The sequence below is a fragment of the Quercus lobata genome, chromosome 8 (assembly GCF_001633185.2).
Source record: "Quercus lobata isolate SW786 chromosome 8, ValleyOak3.0 Primary Assembly, whole genome shotgun sequence".
Lineage (NCBI taxonomy): Eukaryota > Viridiplantae > Streptophyta > Magnoliopsida > Fagales > Fagaceae > Quercus > Quercus lobata.
Genome location: NC_044911.1, coordinates 11,699,911 through 11,720,272, shown reverse-complemented (window position 1 = coordinate 11,720,272; position 20,362 = coordinate 11,699,911). Strand labels below are relative to the sequence as shown.

At 33.3% G+C, this 20,362-nt stretch overlaps 1 protein-coding gene across 1 annotated transcript; it reads left to right on the top strand.

Moving 5' to 3' along the window:
- The first annotated feature begins 2,424 nt into the window (after positions 1-2,424).
- On the top strand, positions 2,425-4,052 carry LOC115958517 (FBD-associated F-box protein At3g52670-like). The gene is made up of 2 exons (XM_031076929.1): positions 2,425-3,412; positions 3,719-4,052. The coding sequence occupies exons 1-2, from the start codon at positions 2,486-2,488 to the stop codon at positions 4,004-4,006; spliced, it is 1,215 nt and encodes a 404-aa protein (XP_030932789.1). The 5' UTR covers positions 2,425-2,485; the 3' UTR covers positions 4,007-4,052.
- Positions 4,053-20,362: the final 16,310 nt, after the last annotated feature.

The following is a 20,362-nucleotide window of genomic DNA, read 5'->3' as shown; positions in this document are numbered from 1 at the left end:
AGCTAATCTTTGGAGTTGAAGGAAAGTTTATTCTTTGTTAGAGAAGTAATGTATTCTTTGTCCACAAAGAAATAAGAATTAAGTCTTATAAATAGACAGCTATACGAAGGAATTGATGGTTTTAATCCAGGGGCTCTCCTTATAAGAGGAGGGAAAGAATCATAAAATTGGGTGTGAAACTAAAGAGAGAGGGGGGGGGGGGGGGGGATGAATTTTTGCTTGGAAGTAGCGCAAGTAGAGAGACAAGAAGGTTTGGGTTTTCTCTCAAAAAGAAGAGAAGACTAAAATGTAGACTAGAGAGTGCAAAAAAATAAAGAGATTTTCTTTAGTAGTGAGACATTGATGTAGAACAAACAACACAGGTTTTCCTGGAGCAATAAGGGTGTCAGAAGTCATAGTGCAAGATCAAGGAGGTGCCAATAGAGGCCTTCGGAACGATAATGTCAAAATTGCATGAAATTTAGTAGGTTAAAGGGAAACATTATTTTGATATAGACTTGAGACATGTCTCGAGTGTCGCCTAAATTTAGGCAAATTCTTTCGTTAAGGCCCCAAAAACAACATTTTTACTATTTATAGTAATATTTGTTTTTCTTTAATAACTTTTAGTTTATAATCCAGAATAAGGTCCTGTCTATTTTGGGACTTCTCTTAGGGGCAGTATTTTGAATTTCCGCAATTATTTCAATTTTGCTATTTTTGACAAAAATCACTATTTTGCCACCTAATTATGTAATTAGCACAAATTAGGATTTCTGGGTGTTAACCTAATCGCCATAGGGTTTCTTTTACTATTTAAACATATTTGTAGCCTCCAGTGCAATTAAGTTTTTAGATTTATAAAAGTACAAACTTTATCTATTTCTCTCTGGTGGATTCAAGAACCCTATCACCTTATGGATTCAAAGGACTCTCATGGATTTGAGGTTTTCATTTAGAAGCTAACGTGTTTAGTTTCTTTTTCCATTCAGAAAGTAATGTGTTTGTTTTCTTGTAGCTTCCGCAACATCAGACACCCACAACGAAAGATAAATTTGGGGTTTTCTCTAAGGAATTTTTTTTCGGATGTTACAACCATGGATAGTAGTTTTTAAAGTGGCTAAGGGCCTGTTTGATAAGAGGATTTAAATATAATTTTTTTCTTTGGAAATCAAAAAATGGTCGATCCCAAACTTTAATATATTGTTTGACTCATGTTTTCTAAATACAGTTTTCAGAAAATTGTTTCCTATTTTCCATATTCAAAACAAGATTTTGAAAACAAGTGAAATGATGTTTTCAAAAAAAAAAAAGTTTTCAATGGCATAATAGTAAATAAATTGAATTCAGAGTAAAATATTTTAAAAATTTTATCTCATTTAATTACCCTATATCTTCGCAGCAATTACACTAGGTTATTTATAAACTTCCTTTAATGGGGTCATTATGATGAGAGGGTGGTTTTCCATGTTGATGGGTCCCTCTGAGCTATATTCCTGATCGGATGGGGCCCACTATTTGTGATTGATATGACTCTTTTGGAACTTGCACCAAACGCCAATAATTACTTGGCGGATGGATTCTCCCAATGTATTATTCCTTGACCTCGATATAGTAGAGGCGGTTTGGTTAGGCCAGGAGCCTGGACTAGGCCCATCTAAGGAGTGGGCTAGGTGCTCGGTTAGTAAGCAACCGAAATGTGCCCATTATGAGATGTGTCATGAGCTCGGTGTAGGCCAATAGCCATGGACCGTACACCATAAATTAGTTGCTTACTCTTTACAAAATTTGTTGATACGTTTGACTAATTGGGGGCTCTAATGTCTAATGTAATAAGGAATATTAAGATATTCTTACTTAGTACTCATTAAAAAAAAAAAAATAGTGGATTGCCTTCGTGGTTAAATTCAATAGCTCCACAAATGTAGCTCAATTTAGTTTCTTACATCTCATAAACACAGGATTGAATAAAATATCCAAAGAAAAGATTGAAATGATTAGGTTATTCTATTTGATTGTTTGAAAAGAAATTTATTCTTCTTCTTCACTTTGTTGTCGATGTTGTTGTTTTTATTTTTATTTTTGAAGATTATATAGAATATTCTAATTTGGCTGCCAAAAGAAAACTAAAAATAAAAAAGAGGGAGAAGTTGGGCGGGAAAACATATTGGTCATTTTATTTTCGCGCCTTTACAGCGTTAGACTTAAAAAAACGATGTGGTGAGTAGTAATACTTGTTTCTCTGCTCTGTTCTCTCCAGTCTCCATCGCAAACCACTCTGTCACCGCTACGGCTAAAGGTATTTCCTTTCTCTTTTGGGGTTTGTATAAATCTTTCAATTTCTTCTCTTTTGGGATTTTGGAGGGTTTTCTTTTAAACTCTGTGATTAATCCAAGCAGATAAATATTTAACAGTTTCCATGATAAAAAAGTTCATATGGTCATGATCCAGCCATACAAAAAAGTTAATGTCTTTTCTCTGAACCAGAAGAAGAATTGAAGAAGCAATGGTACGGAACAAAAAGAGGGATAGGATCAGCAATCTACCTGACCTTCTCGTCTCCGATATCCTTTCCTTCCTCACTACCAAAGAGGCTGTGGCCACAAGCATTTTATCGAGCAGGTGGAAGACTCTCTGGACTCTTGTCCCCAATCTCGACTTGGATGAAGATGAATTTGAGTGGATATTGTCAGATGAAAAGCAAAATCGTAAAAAAAAAAAGCGGGTTTGCCGAAGCGGTTTTACATTTGTGCAGATTGTCTCTAAAATCTGGGCTCTTCGCAATGCATATCCCCTACAAAAGTTTTACCTCAACTGGCTTTATGATTGTGACCCAATACATGTCGATAAGTGGGTCAGCACTGCAATCACAAGTGTCTTGGAAGAGCTCACTCTTAACATTTGTCCTCACCTACCTTTCGACATTCCCAGTACCCTTTTTAATTATTGTAAAACATTGGTGGATCTGAGACTACATGGCAATATTATTGTTGATCCTCCGCCTTCATCCCTCGGCTTCCCAAGTCTCAAAATTTTGCATCTTCTTGGAGTCCAGTATGCCAACCACGACTCTTTCTCAAGATTCCTCACTTGCTGCCCGATACTCGAATATTTGTGTTTAGAAGTAATTGAAATGGACGAGGAATGCAATTTTATGATCACTCTACCTACATTGAAAAGATTAGATTTAAATATGCAAGATTTCTTATACAAACTTGAGATAAACGCCCCAGCTCTCGAGTATCTAGAATTCGTGGGTTTTCTGCATAAAGTCGTATTGTTGGAAAATCTGTCCAATTTAGTTAAAGCGGTCCTTTTTGTTTCTTATGACTCTGAAGTAGGTGATACTGAAGATTATGGAAATAGGGTAATGGACTTCATCAGAGCACTCTATAACGTTAAATCCCTGCATTTGGGCTCATTCACCACAGAGGTAAAGCGCATTTTTCATTTTCTATTATTAATTGGTTGAATAGCGATATTGTTGTTCTGACTTGTGATGTTATGTTGTTGTGCAGTACCTTTGCAATGTTCCTGAATTTGATCCTCCCATGTTTCATAATTTGGCGTTCTTTAATTTTGATTTTTATTCTTGTATACCGCATGTGTTACCACTCTTGCTTCAACGGGCTCCTCAGCTTGACCTTAAATAGAGTAGGTTAAGTTCACATGTTGACATGGTTTTTTTTTTCCCTCTTCTTGAATTGATTTAAGTAACCATTGTGTCTTCTGTTGTCAGGACAAAGGTCACCTTCATTCTACTAGTGAGCAAGAATCTCTTAAATGGAATTTCTATGAGAAAGTTCCTAAATGTTTGTCATCCCACCTTACAGCTTTTCAGTTTAAAGGATTTAAAGGGCTAAAGGATGAGCTGGAACTTATTGGACATATCCTGCAGCTGGCAAGAGTCTTAAAGACAATGACGCTCTCTTCTGATCCTTCAATTGAAAAAGAGAAGATTCGTGTTCTCAAGGAATTAGTAATGTTCCCCAGGCATTCTAGCACTTGTCAAATTACATTTAACTGATGTGTACTTCCTTCACTGTCACTAGCAGCCATTTTTATTGGAGTGACCACCAATGATTGACTTTTTCTTCTTTCTATGAAATACTAGTATGCTTGTTCTGTGTCAATGTGTGAATGTGCAGTGCTGCAACTCTAATTGGTGTACTGTGTGCAAATTGTGTTATCTTTGTGTGAGATCTTGATGATACAAAAGAGAATTGCGTGTTTGTAGAAGGGAAATTTTCAATTTTGAATTACGCTTGTTTTTTTTGCTGCCATTTTCCTCTGATCATCTTACTTTTTATTGCTGGTAATGTTGACTCCCACTCTTAATCTGCTACCCCTTCCTTTAGTGCTTGCAGCCAGCACCTATTACTGTGTGGTAGCTGTTTATTTTGTTGTTGTTGAGGTCACTTTATTGAGAGTGATTTGTGGGGCATCTTTTTGTTTGCGTTAATGAAGGACGATGATCACATTTTCTGGTTTTTATTTTTTATTTTTTATTTTATATTGGTTTTGAAGGTGAATGAGGGAAAAGGAAGAGGGTGACACTTACAAAAGTGGAGGATAGTTATAGTTTGTGTAACAGCCCATTCTTTTCCCTCTCCTTTTCTAATGGTCGAAGCCGTCCTCCTCTCATTTTGTAACAGCCCAACCACAAGAATGGTTTCACTTTTTGTTGCCACACTTTGAATTACCCCATTGTCTTCTTCTTCTGATGGCCCTACCTCAAAGAAAAATATAATATGGATGATGTTAGTGTATGTTAACCTGAGGGTATTGATGGAAATGGGGTCAGATGGTGCCACTTCAGGAATTCGAAGAACATAGTCCACGTCTTTCGTTCCAGAATTTTGATCTTTGTTAATGTGTGTACCATCCTTGTAAGAAGTGTGTACCATACTTGTAAGGAGTACCCTACCAGGCTGTAAGACACTATGGCATATTGAGTTTTAAAATAAAAGCATATTGAGTTTTAAAATAAAACTATGTTATCATTCTTCTTTTATTGGTGTTTAATCATTTAATGCTTTCGCAATTTTCTGCTTCCTTTAGTGCTGGCAGCATCAGAGATGCCTTGGTGTGAAAGCATATAAAGTTTATTTACCATTCTTTGAGGAAAAAAAAAAAATATATATATATATATATATATATAGGTCAAAGACGCATATCAGTTTTTTAATAAATGTACAGTGAGAATAGGAGTTGATCTCATTATATGTTATGATATGACTCTCACCCTTTCAATTTGTTTCTTACTTCATTTTTTGCTCAATTGAAGCTCTGGGTTTTTATTTCCTAAAAAAGTGGGGCTCAATTTTTTATTTTGATATACATTTTTTTATGTCCTTCCAGAGACTTAAAAGCTAAAAAAGTTGACTTGGTTGATGTTTATTGTATGATATACCCTTTAGTGATAAGGATAATATATATGATTGTGTGCACCCACTGACGTGAGTGCTCTGGCAGTTTTACAAAAAAAAAAAAAAAAAAAAAAAAAAAAAAAAAGAACATTGTGGGGGGTTTATAGTGATGAAGGGGTGGCAAAGGAGGTGGCGCGGTGAATGTAGACTCTCCTTGTAGCAATAAGCCTGTTTCAATTCCTCGTAATATGGTTTGTCACCGGGTGAGACCAATACTATAAAAATTAGAATAAAAGTCAAACAATTTTCTAAATAAGAGCCTGAGTAAGAATGCAGAACTCCAAGTGCAATGAGGTAGCATGCAGATATTGATTAAGGAAGAGACACGCAAAGTGTGTAGCCTGTTCGAAGTATTGTTGGGGGATAGAGACCACACACGGACGAAGTGGTCTGTTTTGCTACCTAACGCAGCAACACACAGAGATCCTCGGATGTTCATCAGCAAAGTCTTATGCCAGTGTTTTACAAAGAATTGTGCCACCAATGAAAACTTTAACGTGACCAAGAACTAGTTTGATCGGTCCAATAAATACTACCATTGATGGAGGTTTCCGAATATCCCAACAAAAATATAGGAGGGATGCTAGGGATCCTCTTCCACAAATTGGTCTTTAGTCCAAGGACATACACAACAGGCTTATATTCATCAAAATGAGGCCCTAGAACTATCCTAACCACCTTGTATTCATCTGCATGAGGATTGTAACTTTTGGGATGGGGAGGAGCAGCTAATTCCACGTATTCCCTAAGAGATGGATTCCAAAGTATGAGGGAAACCCTCTCAACCCTCTTCACCACCCCACATGGCAAGCCATCACAGGGAGCCGAAACTCTGAAGTCAATAGCATCCTGAAGTATTGAGGGACAATCAATTTCTTCTTCTTCTTCTTCTACCTCTTCTTCTTCTTCTTCTTCATAATCATGAATTCATGATAATCATAAGGCTTACGAAAATCTCTTTGGCGCCAAGTGTAGTCCATTTCTAAATCCTCAAAATCTAACCTGTCTTCGTATCTGCTGACATACTTGCAAGGGGGCCAATTATCAGCTTCAACCTTAATTACACATCCATCTGCATCCTTGAGTGGCTTTTCATAATGATGATAATTAAGGTGCCGTCGAACAAACCTAGGATTGGTGATTAAGAAAAGCCACGAGTTGCAAACGCACCTGAATCAAACCAGAGATTTGACCGGTAGAGTCACCAGTATATCCACTAGAATATCCTCTGGCAGTTCATTTACTTTAGCTATCTTCTGCCTTTTACATGGATTCAGATGTATATTATTGCCTACACAGCAAAACAAAAAAACCAACCCTGATCTGAGACTGAATATGCTTAATTTCTGTATTCATTCTAATTAATATAAAGGAAAAACAAAACAGAGATAAAAGAATAGTTACAAATTTGCTAATAAATTAAACTTACCTTTGGGACTGTGATAATGGTTCAGAACAATCATCGCTTTCGCTTTGGCTCCTCCTCGGCTTGGAGAGAGACAGCCTCAGCCCCAGCCCCAGCCCCTTCTTCGCACCAACGAACTGTGGCAAAGGTTCACAACAATCATCGCCCCTTCCGCTCCTCTTTGGCTTCACACCGTTCATGTTGGATCGGATTTCGGCGTTACGTCTCGTACGTGTTTCTTCAATGTCTACTATCGTATCGTTGGTGTATTTATATCCCTAACCACTCACCAGTCTTCCAGCCTAGTTGTGTGTTTTTTTTTTTTTTTTTTTTTTTTTTTTTTTTTTTAGCGAGATACGCACCATATCAACCATATTTTATATTTTCTAAAAAAAAAAAAAAAAAAACCTTATTTTATAGATAAAAGTCCCCGTATTTTTTTTAAGAAAATAATAATAATAATAAAATATTTATTTTCTTAAGAAAATAATAATAATAAAAAGTCCTCAATAATGTGTTCTTATTAAACCTAGCCTAACCCAGCTAGTCGAACCGATAACCTAGCACAATGACTGGGCTAAGTGATCAATTGGATCAGAAAAGTATGTGATCCGATCAAAACCAGTGCAACCCATGTGACCCGGTTGAATTTTATTAACCTAGCTTGGTTTGTGAATTGTGTAAAATTACATTAATAGTTCAATTTTATTGGTTCTTTTATTATTTAAATGTGTGATAATATGATAATTTAAACAAGAGAAAACTTTAAAAAATCCAAAAAAAAAGCATCGTTTCCTGTGCCTTACCCTGCAATTCACACTTTGTAATTTGTAGTTTGTATGTATATCATCATTTTTTAGTTTTCACAATTCTCAAAACCTACTGCTACAAATTGTTACTGTGCATTAATATTTTATTCTTTGAAGTTTGAACAGATATACTTGGCCAAAAATTAGAATGTAAGTATGACCATATAACTCTATGCCCCTAACTATCTTCTTTTGTTTAAATTTTTTTTTTTTTTTTTTTTTAAATGTTCGTGTACATGTGAGTGTATGATATTGTTTCTTCTTTGAGTTTAGACTAATTTGTTTCTTTAGGTTTTAGCTGACCTTAAATTTACTAACAAATATAAATTAATTTGTTTGTTTCTTCTAATACTATTGCTTATGAAACATTGATTTTGAATTATAATGGCTAGTTTAATTTAGGCATATGCCTTTTTTTTCTTTTTCTTTTTTTAATTTACATATTCAAGCTATGATTTCTCATACTTAATATATATATATATATATATATAATTTAAAAAAAAAATTATTTGACCCTACGATTCGATCGATGACCCATTGGTTGAACCAGTGACCCAGTTCATAGACTGGGTTAACGTCTGGTCCGGGTTTAATAACTTTTGTAATACTTGTAAAAGAAAAAAAAAATCTTTAACGTTCGGAACTTTTGTAAATTTACTGTCGGGTCAATAATTACATTTAACACTTTATATATGAGACTTATGAGTTAAAAAAAAAAAAAAAAAAAAAAAGTAAATTACAGAATTGGTCCCTATTCCTTTAACCATAGTGGTAGGGAAAAAAAATCTTAAAATTAAAGAACAACTCACTTATGGCCCCCCTAGGATTTTAACAAAAAAGATTAAGCCCACTTCACTCTTAAAATCTTAAAGTTGGTTAAGAGAAAATCCAAAAACAAAATAGCATATAGCCCTTTCTTTAGGCCATAATTTATTTTACAAATTCCAAAATAAATAGCCCAAATCCCTTCTAAATTAAGAATCTTAAGACTCCTTCAGACCCTAAATAAAAAGAAAAAAACAATCCCAAACTTAACAGCCCTATACTTCCAAAATATAAAATCTAAGTTAAAAAAAAAAAAGAAAAAAAAAAGTTCCCTTACTTTGTTGACTGCAGTTGTTCAATTGCAACTCTCTGATCATTGATCTATCAGCGCTATTGAAGACCTAACTAGCCACTCTAACTCCCTTGTGGACTTGTGGTATCTCTCTCTCTGCACTCTCTTTCTCTTCATTGTTCAGTAACTTCATTTAGTTTGTGTTTAACATTTCAATTCCTTGTTTTGATGAAGTAAAAGAAGTGGCTTATAGATAAAGTAGACTAAAAGTAGTTTGATGTTTTTCATAGAGTAAAAGTGGTTTATCTCTATATATTAAGAGTATTCAGAAAGTTAGTTATGACTTTTTCGACTTCCAAAAATACTCCAACCTTTTTTCACATGGCAGAAACACAAAAATTAAGGTAAAAAAGTAATTTATACTAAATTGACACAATAAATGAACACATCTACAAAGGAATAGGTGATATAAATTTTGATTTTAGTTTTGAGAATGAGGAAGCAACCACACACCTTACAATAAAATAAATAAATTTCTAACCTTTAAAAAAAAACATTTAATTTGACTAATGTTCTAATTTCTCTCAATTCGTGGTAGATATCGTCGAGCCCTTTTTATTGAAGGTAGTTGAGACATCATAATTCAATCTTATTCAGGCAAATTTCTCTAATTTTCGCTTAGTTGTACAAATTTTTTGCGTGAAATCAGCCCAAAAAATGCTATTTTTTACTTGAAAATAGTGAAACATTTAATTAGGGTTTTGATATTTTATTGATATCTTATCCATTTTAAATCCGATCTTGGCTTGTGAACTGTCGTTTTGAAGGGAAAAATATGATCTACAATATGGTTCAAAATTTATTCTGATCAAATGATTGGATAAAAGTCAACCTTTTGACCATCCCCAGTTAGGGTTTTTGGTCTAATTTTTGCAAAAAAAAAATGGTGAAATTGACTTCAAATTTTTTCTTTATAGTCCGATTGGGGTATATTATGTTGCTTTAGTTCATTCCTCATTTTTGGCTTTAAAAATCATGCTTTTCACCCTTTTTTGAATTTTAAATTATTATTTTAACGCGTTAATTGGGGTCAGACAAAACACGATATTGACAAACCGAGAGTGGTACTTTGAGTGGTCCAATGCCTAAACGGGTTAAGCCACAATGATCTAGATATTCCTAAGGTCCTCTAGTGAAAAAATGATTTTTTTTTTGGGATTTCCGGGGTTGGGCATGCAAATCGAAAGTGAACAAAATACTATATCGGCTGGTGCCCCTTCTTTTTCTAATATCTCGAATGCAATGGGAGGTGTTGGATAAAGAATGTTGTAGACACCTCATTTTGTACTTGGTTAAGAACCCGGTCCCAATATGTCTACAAAAGGTAATTAAAATTATTTTGATAGTTTGGAAGTAATCACAACTCAAAAGTCTTCAAATCGCTTTGAAAACAATGCTGAAAATGACCTTTTCTTACTGTTTTAACCATAACTTCTGATCTACAAAGAATATTTTAGTGGGGTTTATTTTATTATAAAGTTGACATCTTAGGCTTCAATTTGAACACAAATTTTGCCTAATTTGAACTTATATTGAGTGAGTTATGACTGTTTGAAGTTGGGCTAACCCAATAGTCAGATTAGGGTTTTTGGGGACGCATGCGTATGTATGAATGACCAAGGACGAACCCAGGATTTTAAACTAGCGGGGGCCAGAGAATAAAGAAAAAAATAAATTTCAAATAGGAATCTATATAGTATTAAAAAATTATAAATACACAAAATCATTGTTTCTAAATACATTAAAATGAAATCATCTACTAACAAAGACAAAAACAAAAACAAAATAATGTTTTTTTTTTTAATACTAGGTTGGCTATGATTTATTTATTTATTTATTATTATTATTTTTTTTGTTGATGTTAGAGCATTCATAGTGGTAGTGCAAAATATTTTAGCTTTTAGCACATCAAAAAGTTACTTTACCTATTTTGCCACCCCACTTTCCAATACACCCAATATCAAATGTTCTATTTCTTTAATCACTTTATTTGAAATAATATAAAAAAAACTCATTCAAATAAAAAATGAAGAAAGAGAATTTGAGTTTTTTAATTGAAGGAAGAGATATAATCTTAATAAAATATTGTATTTTATTTTTAACAACTTGTTACAGTCAAGTGGTATTTATAATAGTTTACTGTAATTGCAAAAATTTTAATTTTAGATTCTCCAATAACACATGATTTTTTGGTTCTTTGGTGGTAAAATAGTTTTTTTTTTTTTTTTTTTTGCTAAAATACAATCACCATTGTGAATGTTTTTATTATTTTTGTTAAGTTTTTAGGTTGGATAGTTTCTATTTGGGTAAGGCTAGTTAGGCTAATTAGGGAGAAAGGGGCCTTAAGGTTTTGGAAGGGGCCTAACTACAAAAATGAAATATATAATAACTATAACTTAAAAAAAAAATTGGACCTAGGGGGATCTCGGGCCCCCTTGGGCCCCCACCTAGGTCCGTCCTTGCATGAATCACGTGTGCCACAATGTGTACCTAGAAGCACTCATGGGTATGTGTGTTTGTGGCAAAGCCAAGTGTGTGTATGACATCTTGTACTGATGGACATTGGTGTGTGTGAGTTTTGCAAAGCCGATTGTGTGTCTCTCTCCCTCTCTATTTGTATGTATGTGTGTTTCTGATTGGTACTGTGATCAAGAAGTTGTGACACATTCAGAGGGGTGAGAGAAGTATCTTCACTTTGTGGTTTAGGCTTGAAGCCTTGAACTCCAGGAATCCAAGGGTCTTCTCAAACATTAACTGAGGTCCCATCACCAATGGTATGGATCTATAGTGGCATTTATAAAACACTACTATAGACTAATTAAAAAAATAAATGAATTTGGCCTATAGTATAGGGTGTAGGACAATAGTGGCGTTTTTGAATTTGGCCTATAGTATAGAGTGTAGACCTATAGGTGGGTTTTTTGTAAAACACCACTATAGGTCTATAGTCGCAGTAAAATAATGGTATTTACAAACGCCACTATAGCAAACGCTGCAATAGCCCAAATGGGCCTATAGTGATAGAAGGAAACATTGCAACGAAGTGGCAGAGCTCTGGGAATGGTAGCTCTGTGCCTACAAAGAAATGTGTGATCAAAGGTGCTCCACTTGGTGGAAATCAAGGTGAAGAGCCTGGCAGCTCCAAGTCTAATATTCCACCACATTACAAGATGCCAACAACAATTATCTTGACTGCACCTATAAAAATTTACGAGTTTTACCTTGCTACTATGGAAACTATAGAAATTAATCTGATTTTACAAATGCCACTATAGAATATGGATCTATTTCTCAAACGCTGCTATAGCATAATTAAAAATAATAATAAAAAAATTGGCCTATAGCAGTGTTTTACAAACGCCACTATAGGTCTATACGCATTTGTAAAATGCTGCTATACCCTAATTAAAAAAAAAAAAATGAATTTGGCCTATAGTATAGGGTGTAGACCTATAGGTGGTGTTTTTGTAAAACGCTAGTATAGGTCTATAGTCGCGGTAAAATAATGGTATATACAAATGCCACTATAACAACAATTTTCTTGACTGCACTAATAAAAATTTACAAGTTTTACCTTGCTACTATGGAAACTATAGAATTTAATCTGATTTTACAAATGCCACTATAGAATATGGATCTATTTCTAAAATGTTGCTATAGCCTAATTTTTTTTTTTTTAAAATGGCCTATAGCAACGTTTTACAAACGCCACTATAGGTCTATATGCTATAGTGGCATTTGTAAAATCCTGCTATACCCTAATTAAAAAAATAAATGAATTTGGCCTATAGTATAGGGTGTAGACCTATAGGTGGAGTTTTTGTAAAACGCCAATATAGGTCTATAGACGCGATAGAATAATGGTATTTACAAATGCCACTATAGCAAATGCTACTCTAGTCCAAATCGGCCTATAGTGGCATTTTTAGGACCTAAAAGTGGTGTTACAAACGCCACTATATATCATGTTTTTCGTAGTGATGCAAGGAAACACTATAGCGAAGAGGCAAAAGTCTGAGAATGGGAGCTCTATGTCTACAAAGAAATGTATGATTAGAGGCGGAAAGCTTGGAAGCTCCATGTCTAATATTCCACTACATTACAAGATGCCAACAACAATTTTCTCGAATGCAGCTATAAAAATTTACGAGTTTTATCTTTCTACTATGGAAACTATTGAAATTAACCCGATTTTACAAATACCACAAAAGTGGCGTTTTTGAATTTGGCCTATAGTATAGAGTGTAGACCTATAGGTGGGTTTTTTTGTAAAACGCCACTATAGATCTATAGTCGCAGTAAAATAATGGCATTTACAAATGCCACTATAGCAAATGCTGCAATAGCCCAAATGGGCCTATAGTCATGCAAGGAAACATTGCAACAAAGAGGTAGAGCTCTGGGAATGGTAGCTTTATGCCTATAAAGAAATGTGTGATCAAAGGTGCTCCACCTGGCGGAAATCAAGGTGAAAAGCCTGGAAGCTCTATGTCTAATATTCCACCACATTACAAGATGCTAACAACAATTTTCTTGAATGCAGCTATAAAAATTTACGTTTTATCTTGCTACTATGGAAACTATTGAAATTAACCTGATTTTACAAATGCCACTATAGGATATGAACCTATTTCTAAAACACTGCTATAGCCTAATTAAAATAAATAAATTAGTCTATAGTGGCATTTGTAAAACGTTGCTATGGACTAATTAAAAAAATAAATGAATTTGGCATATAGTATAGGGTGTAGGACAATAGTGGCGTTTTTGAATTTGGCCTATAGTATAGGGTGTAAAACTATAGGTGGGTATTTTGTAAAACACCACTATAGGTCTATAGTTGCAGTAAAATAATGGTATTTACAAACGCCACTATAGCAAACGCTACAATAGCCCAAATGGGCCTATAGTGATATAAGGAAACATTGCAACGAAGTGGCAGAGCTCTGGGAATGGTAGCTCTATGCCTACAAAGAAATGTGTGATCAAAGGTTCTCCACTTGGTGGAAATCAAGGTGAAGAGCCTGGCAGCTCCAAGTCTAATATTCCACCACATTACAAGATGCCAACAACAATTATTTTGACTGCACCTATAAAAATTTACGAGTTTTACCTTGCTACTATGGAAACTATAAAAATTAACCTGATTTTACAAATGCCACTATAGAATATGGATCTATTTCTCAAACGCTGCTATAGCCTAATTTAAAAAAAAAAAAAAATTTGGCCTATAGCAGTGTTTTACAAACGCCACTATAGGTCTATATGCATTTGTAAAATGCTGCTATACCCTAATTAAAAAAATAAATGAATTTGGCCTATAGTATAGGGTGTAGACCTATAGGTGGTGTTTTTGTAAAACGCCAGTATAGGTCTATAGTCGCGGTAAAATAATGGTATATACAAATGCCACTATAACAACAATTTTCTTGATTGCACTAATAAAAATTTACGAGTTTTACCTTGCTACTATGGAAACTATAGAATTTAATCTGATTTTACAAATGCCACTATAGAATATGGATCTATTTCTAAAATGTTGCTATAGCCTAATTTTTTTAAAAAAAAATGGCCTATAGCAACGTTTTACAAACGCCACTATAGGTCTATATGCTATAGTGGCATTTGTAAAATCCTGCTATACCCTAATTAAAAAAATAAATGAATTTGGCCTATAGTATAGGGTGTAGACCTATAGGTGGCGTTTTTGTAAAACGCCAATATAAGTCTATAGACGCGATAGAATAATGGTATTTACAAATGCCACTATAGCAAATGCTACTCTAGCCCAAATCGGCCTATAGTGGCATTTTTAGGACCTAAAAGTGGTGTTACAAACGCCACTATATATCATGTTTTTTGTAGTGATGCAAGGAAACACTATAGCGAAGAGGCAAAAGTCTGGGAATGGGAGCTCTATGTCTACAAAGAAATGTATGATCAGAGGCGAAAAGCCTGGAAGCTCCATATCTAATATTCCACTACATTACAAGATGCCAACAACAATTTTCTCGAATGCAGCTATAAAAATTTATGAGTTTTATCTTGCTACTATGGAAATTATTGAAATTAACCTAATTTTACAAATGCCACTATAGGATATGGTCCTATTTCTAAAACACTGCTATAACCTAATTATAAAAATAAATAAATTTGGCCTATAACAGCGTTTTACAAATGCCATTATAGGGTATCGACCTATAGTGGCATTTTTAAAACGATGCTATAGACTAATTAAAAAAAAAAAAAAAAGAATTTGGCCTATAGTATAGGGTGTAGGATGATAGTGGCGTTTTTGAATTTGGCCTATAGTATAAAGTGTAGACCTATAGGTGGGTTTTTTGTAAAACACCATTATAGATCTATAGTCACGGTAAAAGAATGGCATTTACAAACGCCACTATAGCGAACGCTGCAATAGCCCAAATGAGCCTATAGTGATACAAGAAAACATTGCAACGAAGAGGCAGAGTTTTGGGAATGGTAATATGCCTAGAAAGAAATGTGTGATCAGAGGTACTCTACCTAGCGAAAATCAAGGTGAAAAGCCTGGAAGCTCTATGTCTAATATTCCACCACATTACACGATGCCAGCAACAATTTTCTTGAATGCAGCTATAAAAATTTACGAGTTTTATCTTGCTACTATGGAAACTATAAAAATTAACCTGATTTTACAAATGCCACTATAGGATATGGACCTATTTCTAAAACACTGCTATAGCCTAATTAAAATAAATAAATAAATTAGTTTATAGTGGCGTTTGTAAAATGCTACTAGAGACTAATTAAAAAAATAAATGAATTTGGCCTATAGTATAGGGTGTAGACCTATAGGTGGGTTTTTTTGTAAAACGCCACTATAGGTCTATAGTCGCGGCAGAATAATGGTATTTACAAATGCCACTATAGCAAATGCTGCAATAGCCCAAATGGCCCTATAGTGATGCAAGGAAACACTGCAATGAAGAGGCAGAGCTCTAGGAATGGTAGCTCTATGCCTACAAAGAAATGTGTGATCAAAGGTGCTCCACTTGGCGAAAATCAAGGTGAAAAGCCTGGAAGCTCCAAGTCTAATATTCCTCCACATTGCAAGATGCCAACAACAATTTTCTTGAATGCACCTATAAAAATTTATGAGTTTTAACTTGTTACTATGGAAACTATAGAAACTAGCTTTTAACCCGCACCACGTGCGGGAAACTTTTTATTTACATTTGTTAGAAATAAATTTTTTTATAATAATATGTAAATACACTTTCACCACATACTAAACACCCAACACATATCTTCATTTACAAATCTAATTACAAACACCGTAGGCAGATACCAAAAACTAATTTAACCCAATTATTTAAAACAAAACCAAATCTAATACAAATACGCAATACAGAATTTATTTTAAACCCAATACCATAATTAAAACCAAATCTAATTCAAATATCTAAATCTAAAACAATCCGACCAAGTCCACTTGAAGACGTTGATTCAACATCAGCTAAGGTAGATGAATAAATATCCTCCTTTTGAGACAAAGTGAGAGACAGAGAAATGAAGAATTTGAATGATGTGAGATTTGTTCCTGCTACCTTCCAATCGGCCAAATTTTTTTCCCCTTCTTATTTTTTGCCTATCATGTCCCTTTCATGAGGAATGAATATAAACCTTTGTAGATTTCGTTTAACCCCAACATTTATATACTGCACAAAGTAAATGTATCTTAGAACCTTGATAAGAAACTTTAAAAAAAAAAAAAATCATAAATGCATATAGACCACAAAGTTTGATAAGAAACTATGTTTTGTTTAAGCTACCTTAGAACACAAATTTTCTCAACCTCATTAATTTAAGACACATATTCTCTATACACTATCCATTCAATAGATGGTTAATTCAATTTCACAACTCCTAATAAACCATACTAACTAAAAAGAAAAAAGAAAAATCCTATTGAAGTCTAAACATATATGCATTTTTTTAACACATGACATACATACCAACCAAAAAACTACACAAAACATATTGTTTATAAACCAAATTATTAGCTGTATGTTAAAGGACAAAGAAAATGCTAATTTTGAGATTTTGCTGAGATATTATATATGAACACTTTAGTTTCCATTCAAATGCATGTTCAGTTACAAAAATGATTTCTTAATTCTTTACTATAAGTGGCTAAAGTAAGATTCTACCAAAATTAAGCACAGATATTGAAGAAAGAATTTTGTGCTTGATCTGAGCTCCAAATCACAGTGGTTTCCAAATTAAATCAAGCCCCAAAGAAAGTAATGGAGAAACAGAGATAAAAAAAATATAGATTCAAAAAGCAAAAAAACACTAGAAAGATGTCCATGTTCATCAGTTTGAGTAGTAATACTATTGCCAAATATTTACCCTTTTTTATCCTTTATTCTCTATGGTCTCTTTCTGCATCATTATTGGCAGTATGCTTTGAGGAAGAATAAATTCTTTCAAACAATTGTGTGAACCTTTCACTTTGAGAGAGATAAAATACAATAGAAAAATTTTAAGAACATAGATAACACAATTATTTTTTCCTATAATTTTAACCGAATATGGGATCAAAACATATACAAAAGGTAATAACAATAAGACATAAAGAAACAATAATTGTAGTAGTGACAAATTGACAATCATAATCAAATTAAAAATATCAAACTTCTTCAATTTCCCTCTTGATCTCTAATGGAAGAAAAAATCTATTTTTCTTTCCTCTAAATGGTATTTTAAAGAGTAGTTTATGAGAAAAAATGTAAAAAAGAAAGACTGAAATAACGCATAACACTAATCTACCATATGTTTCTACCAGTTTTATAGTAATATTCCAAACACATACCAAACAGTACAACCAATGCCCAAGTAGACCTGAACCAAGAAACGCCCATACATACTAATAAAATAACCTATAGCCAAGCAAACTGCCTATTTGGCTAATCTCACCTAATGTGTTGATAGCCACAAATATCCTACACTAATTCAAGTAAGTCTTAAATAAAAACCATAAAAATTTAAAAGGAAGAAATCTAACATAAGTAAATCAATTTCAAGTAACATCAATTAGTCAATAAATTTCTTCATAAGAGATTCAGGAAGCATGAAGTAATTCTACTATAAAAATTAAATCAAGCCCCAAAGAAAGTAATGGAGAAACAGAGATAAAAAAAATTATAGATTCAAAAAGCAAAAAAACACTGGAAGCTGCCTTTTTTTTAGTACAGAAGGCCATTTAGACTTGGAAGAGGATTAAAAAAAAATTTTGATTATAGAATTTTGGAACAGAAAGTTGAAGAAAATAAATGTAAATGGAACCCTCAGTTTTATTCGCATCCTGCAAATCATTCACGATATTGATTTCGCAGTAAATTTTGTATCAATTCTCTTTCTAATAAAAAAATCAAAACAAAAGACCATAAAAGAGCAGACAATATGAAAGGCAAATCTCAACACCGAGTCCTTTACATAACCAAAAGGCCAAAAATAAAATGCACATGATAAAACTAATAACAAAAATATACATCAAATTGAATCTCACATCAAGTATTCACATTTTAAATTGATACGCCAGCCATTTACAAATTATTTTACTAAGAAATTACAGTATATATTTAATTTGATGCACTAACTCTAGCAACTTAATATAACAAATTCAGCAATTCAAATATTTTAGTTGACTATAATAAAGAAATTGTATATGTAAAGAACCAGTTATTGTGTAGGAGAAGATGAAGAGTTTATTGCGAAGTGACACTGTTTCAATCTCTACTACCAAAACAAACAACCCTAAACAAAATTATATTCTGATTAAAATTAGTTTTCTATTCAGTTTTCAGGTTAATCTTCATATTTATAACCAAATTATTCATCTCCATTAAAATTATATTTTAAACAGCCATAGTATAACTGCTTAGTTTTTTATCATGATGAGGGAAAAAAATCTAATGAGAAGATTACATAGAAAATTTTAAGGGAATTTCATTGATTATATATAATGTAACACCAAAAGAACATTTGCTGTTATATCCAAATTAATAAATTCCATAAATATACCCATAAGTATAGAATGTTGACCACCAGCTTTGATGGCCCTAAAACTTAAATTCTTCATCTTGATTGAACAGTACACTCTTAATCAAGTGAAGCTTAAAAAATACAAAACCTAAAAATGAGTGTAAATGTTAAAGTATGAAAATGCAGAACTGAAATAGGCAGGGAAATTTTCTAACATGTTCCCAATTTTCCTAAAGTTCCAAAAGATGCTGATAATATGTGAGTCACAGCATGATGTACAAAAACTAATTTTCTTTTATCAAGGCCGTTGTTTTAACAATGCCAATCAATTCAAAGGAAAATATGGCATTTGTGAGATATAGGAAAAAGATGACCATAAGGAAAAAACTTAAGTGCAAAATTTTGTTTAACTTGACAGTATTAAGCAATGACCATTCACCAATTTAAACTCAAGCATCAAGAATGTTGTTAGCTACTGCAATTAGTCATATGCAATAGAACCCAACATTTGCAAACCAGAGAGCATAGAACCAAAGTCTTTTTAATCTGAAAACATAACAGAACCTACCAAAAAAAACAAAAAATTGAACATGCATAACAGAATGAACAACACATTCATCAAAGGAAAAACGACATCAAAAGGGCTTAAAACAAAAAATGGAACATAATAATAATAAAAGCGATAATGTTGAGTTGAACAAAAACAAAATTTAATCAATACAACAATCGAACAAACAGAACTCAAGAAATTGTAAAAAAAAAAAAAAAAAAAAAGGAAATTTAGGAAAAAGTAGCAGATTGGCATCAGTGGAGACAGAAAGGCATTTTAATGTTCAATACCTTATTATTCTCTATGTTCCAGGGTTCCATTTTTTAAAATCAGAGCAGCTCCAAACGAAAAACTTTAAATATACACTGCAAAAACCTTTAAAACAATGGTAGAGAAGAGACGTGGGTAACGAAAATATAAAAAGGGAAAAATATTTCAACAAAAAATTCAAAACAACAAAAATGAAATGAAGGAACTTTATTTTTTTGGCAACACATAAATCTATGTTCTTCAGCATCAAATCGATTTCAGTTTGAGAGAAATCATCAATAACTTTCAAAACCCTAGAAATGGTAATTGAATAGAAAACCAAAAAAGGGGGAAAAATGCCTACCTTCTGAATTATCTATTGTTGAAGAGCAGAGACGGGATAGATTCTAAATCGTCTGTTGTTGCAGAGGACGAACGAAGATTTTCAGACTTCACTATTGCAGAGGCTTTTTTTTGTTCGTCTGTTTGATGGGTTGGAACATGCTAGTCTAATTTGTGTGTATATGGAGTTGCAGCGAAGAATCACAAATTAGAGTGAGTATGAATCTTGATCGGGAAATACGGTTTGGGTTTTAGGGTTTGTCTTTCTTTTCTTTTTTTTTTTTTGTGGATAAGCGGCTTGGTCTTTTTTATAAGGGTCTGCGTTTTGTTTTTTTTATTTTTGGGTGAGCGGGTTGGCGTCTGAAAAAGAGTCTTTCAGACGCACCGTACGATTTTTTAAAAGAATTACCCTATACGTGTCAGTTTTTGAAGGAGGCATTTTTGCTAACGTGT

What these genes read in the sequence shown, in the direction of transcription:
- LOC115958517 (XM_031076929.1), top strand. Translation starts at nt 2,486, where the DNA reads ATGGTACGGAACAAAAAGAGGGATAGGATCAGCAATCTACCTGACCTT. An exon ending in TGGGCTCATTCACCACAGAG is followed by an intron (nt 3,413 to 3,718) that starts GTAAAGCGCATT and finishes TTCTGTTGTCAG; the next exon opens with GACAAAGGTCACCTTCATTC.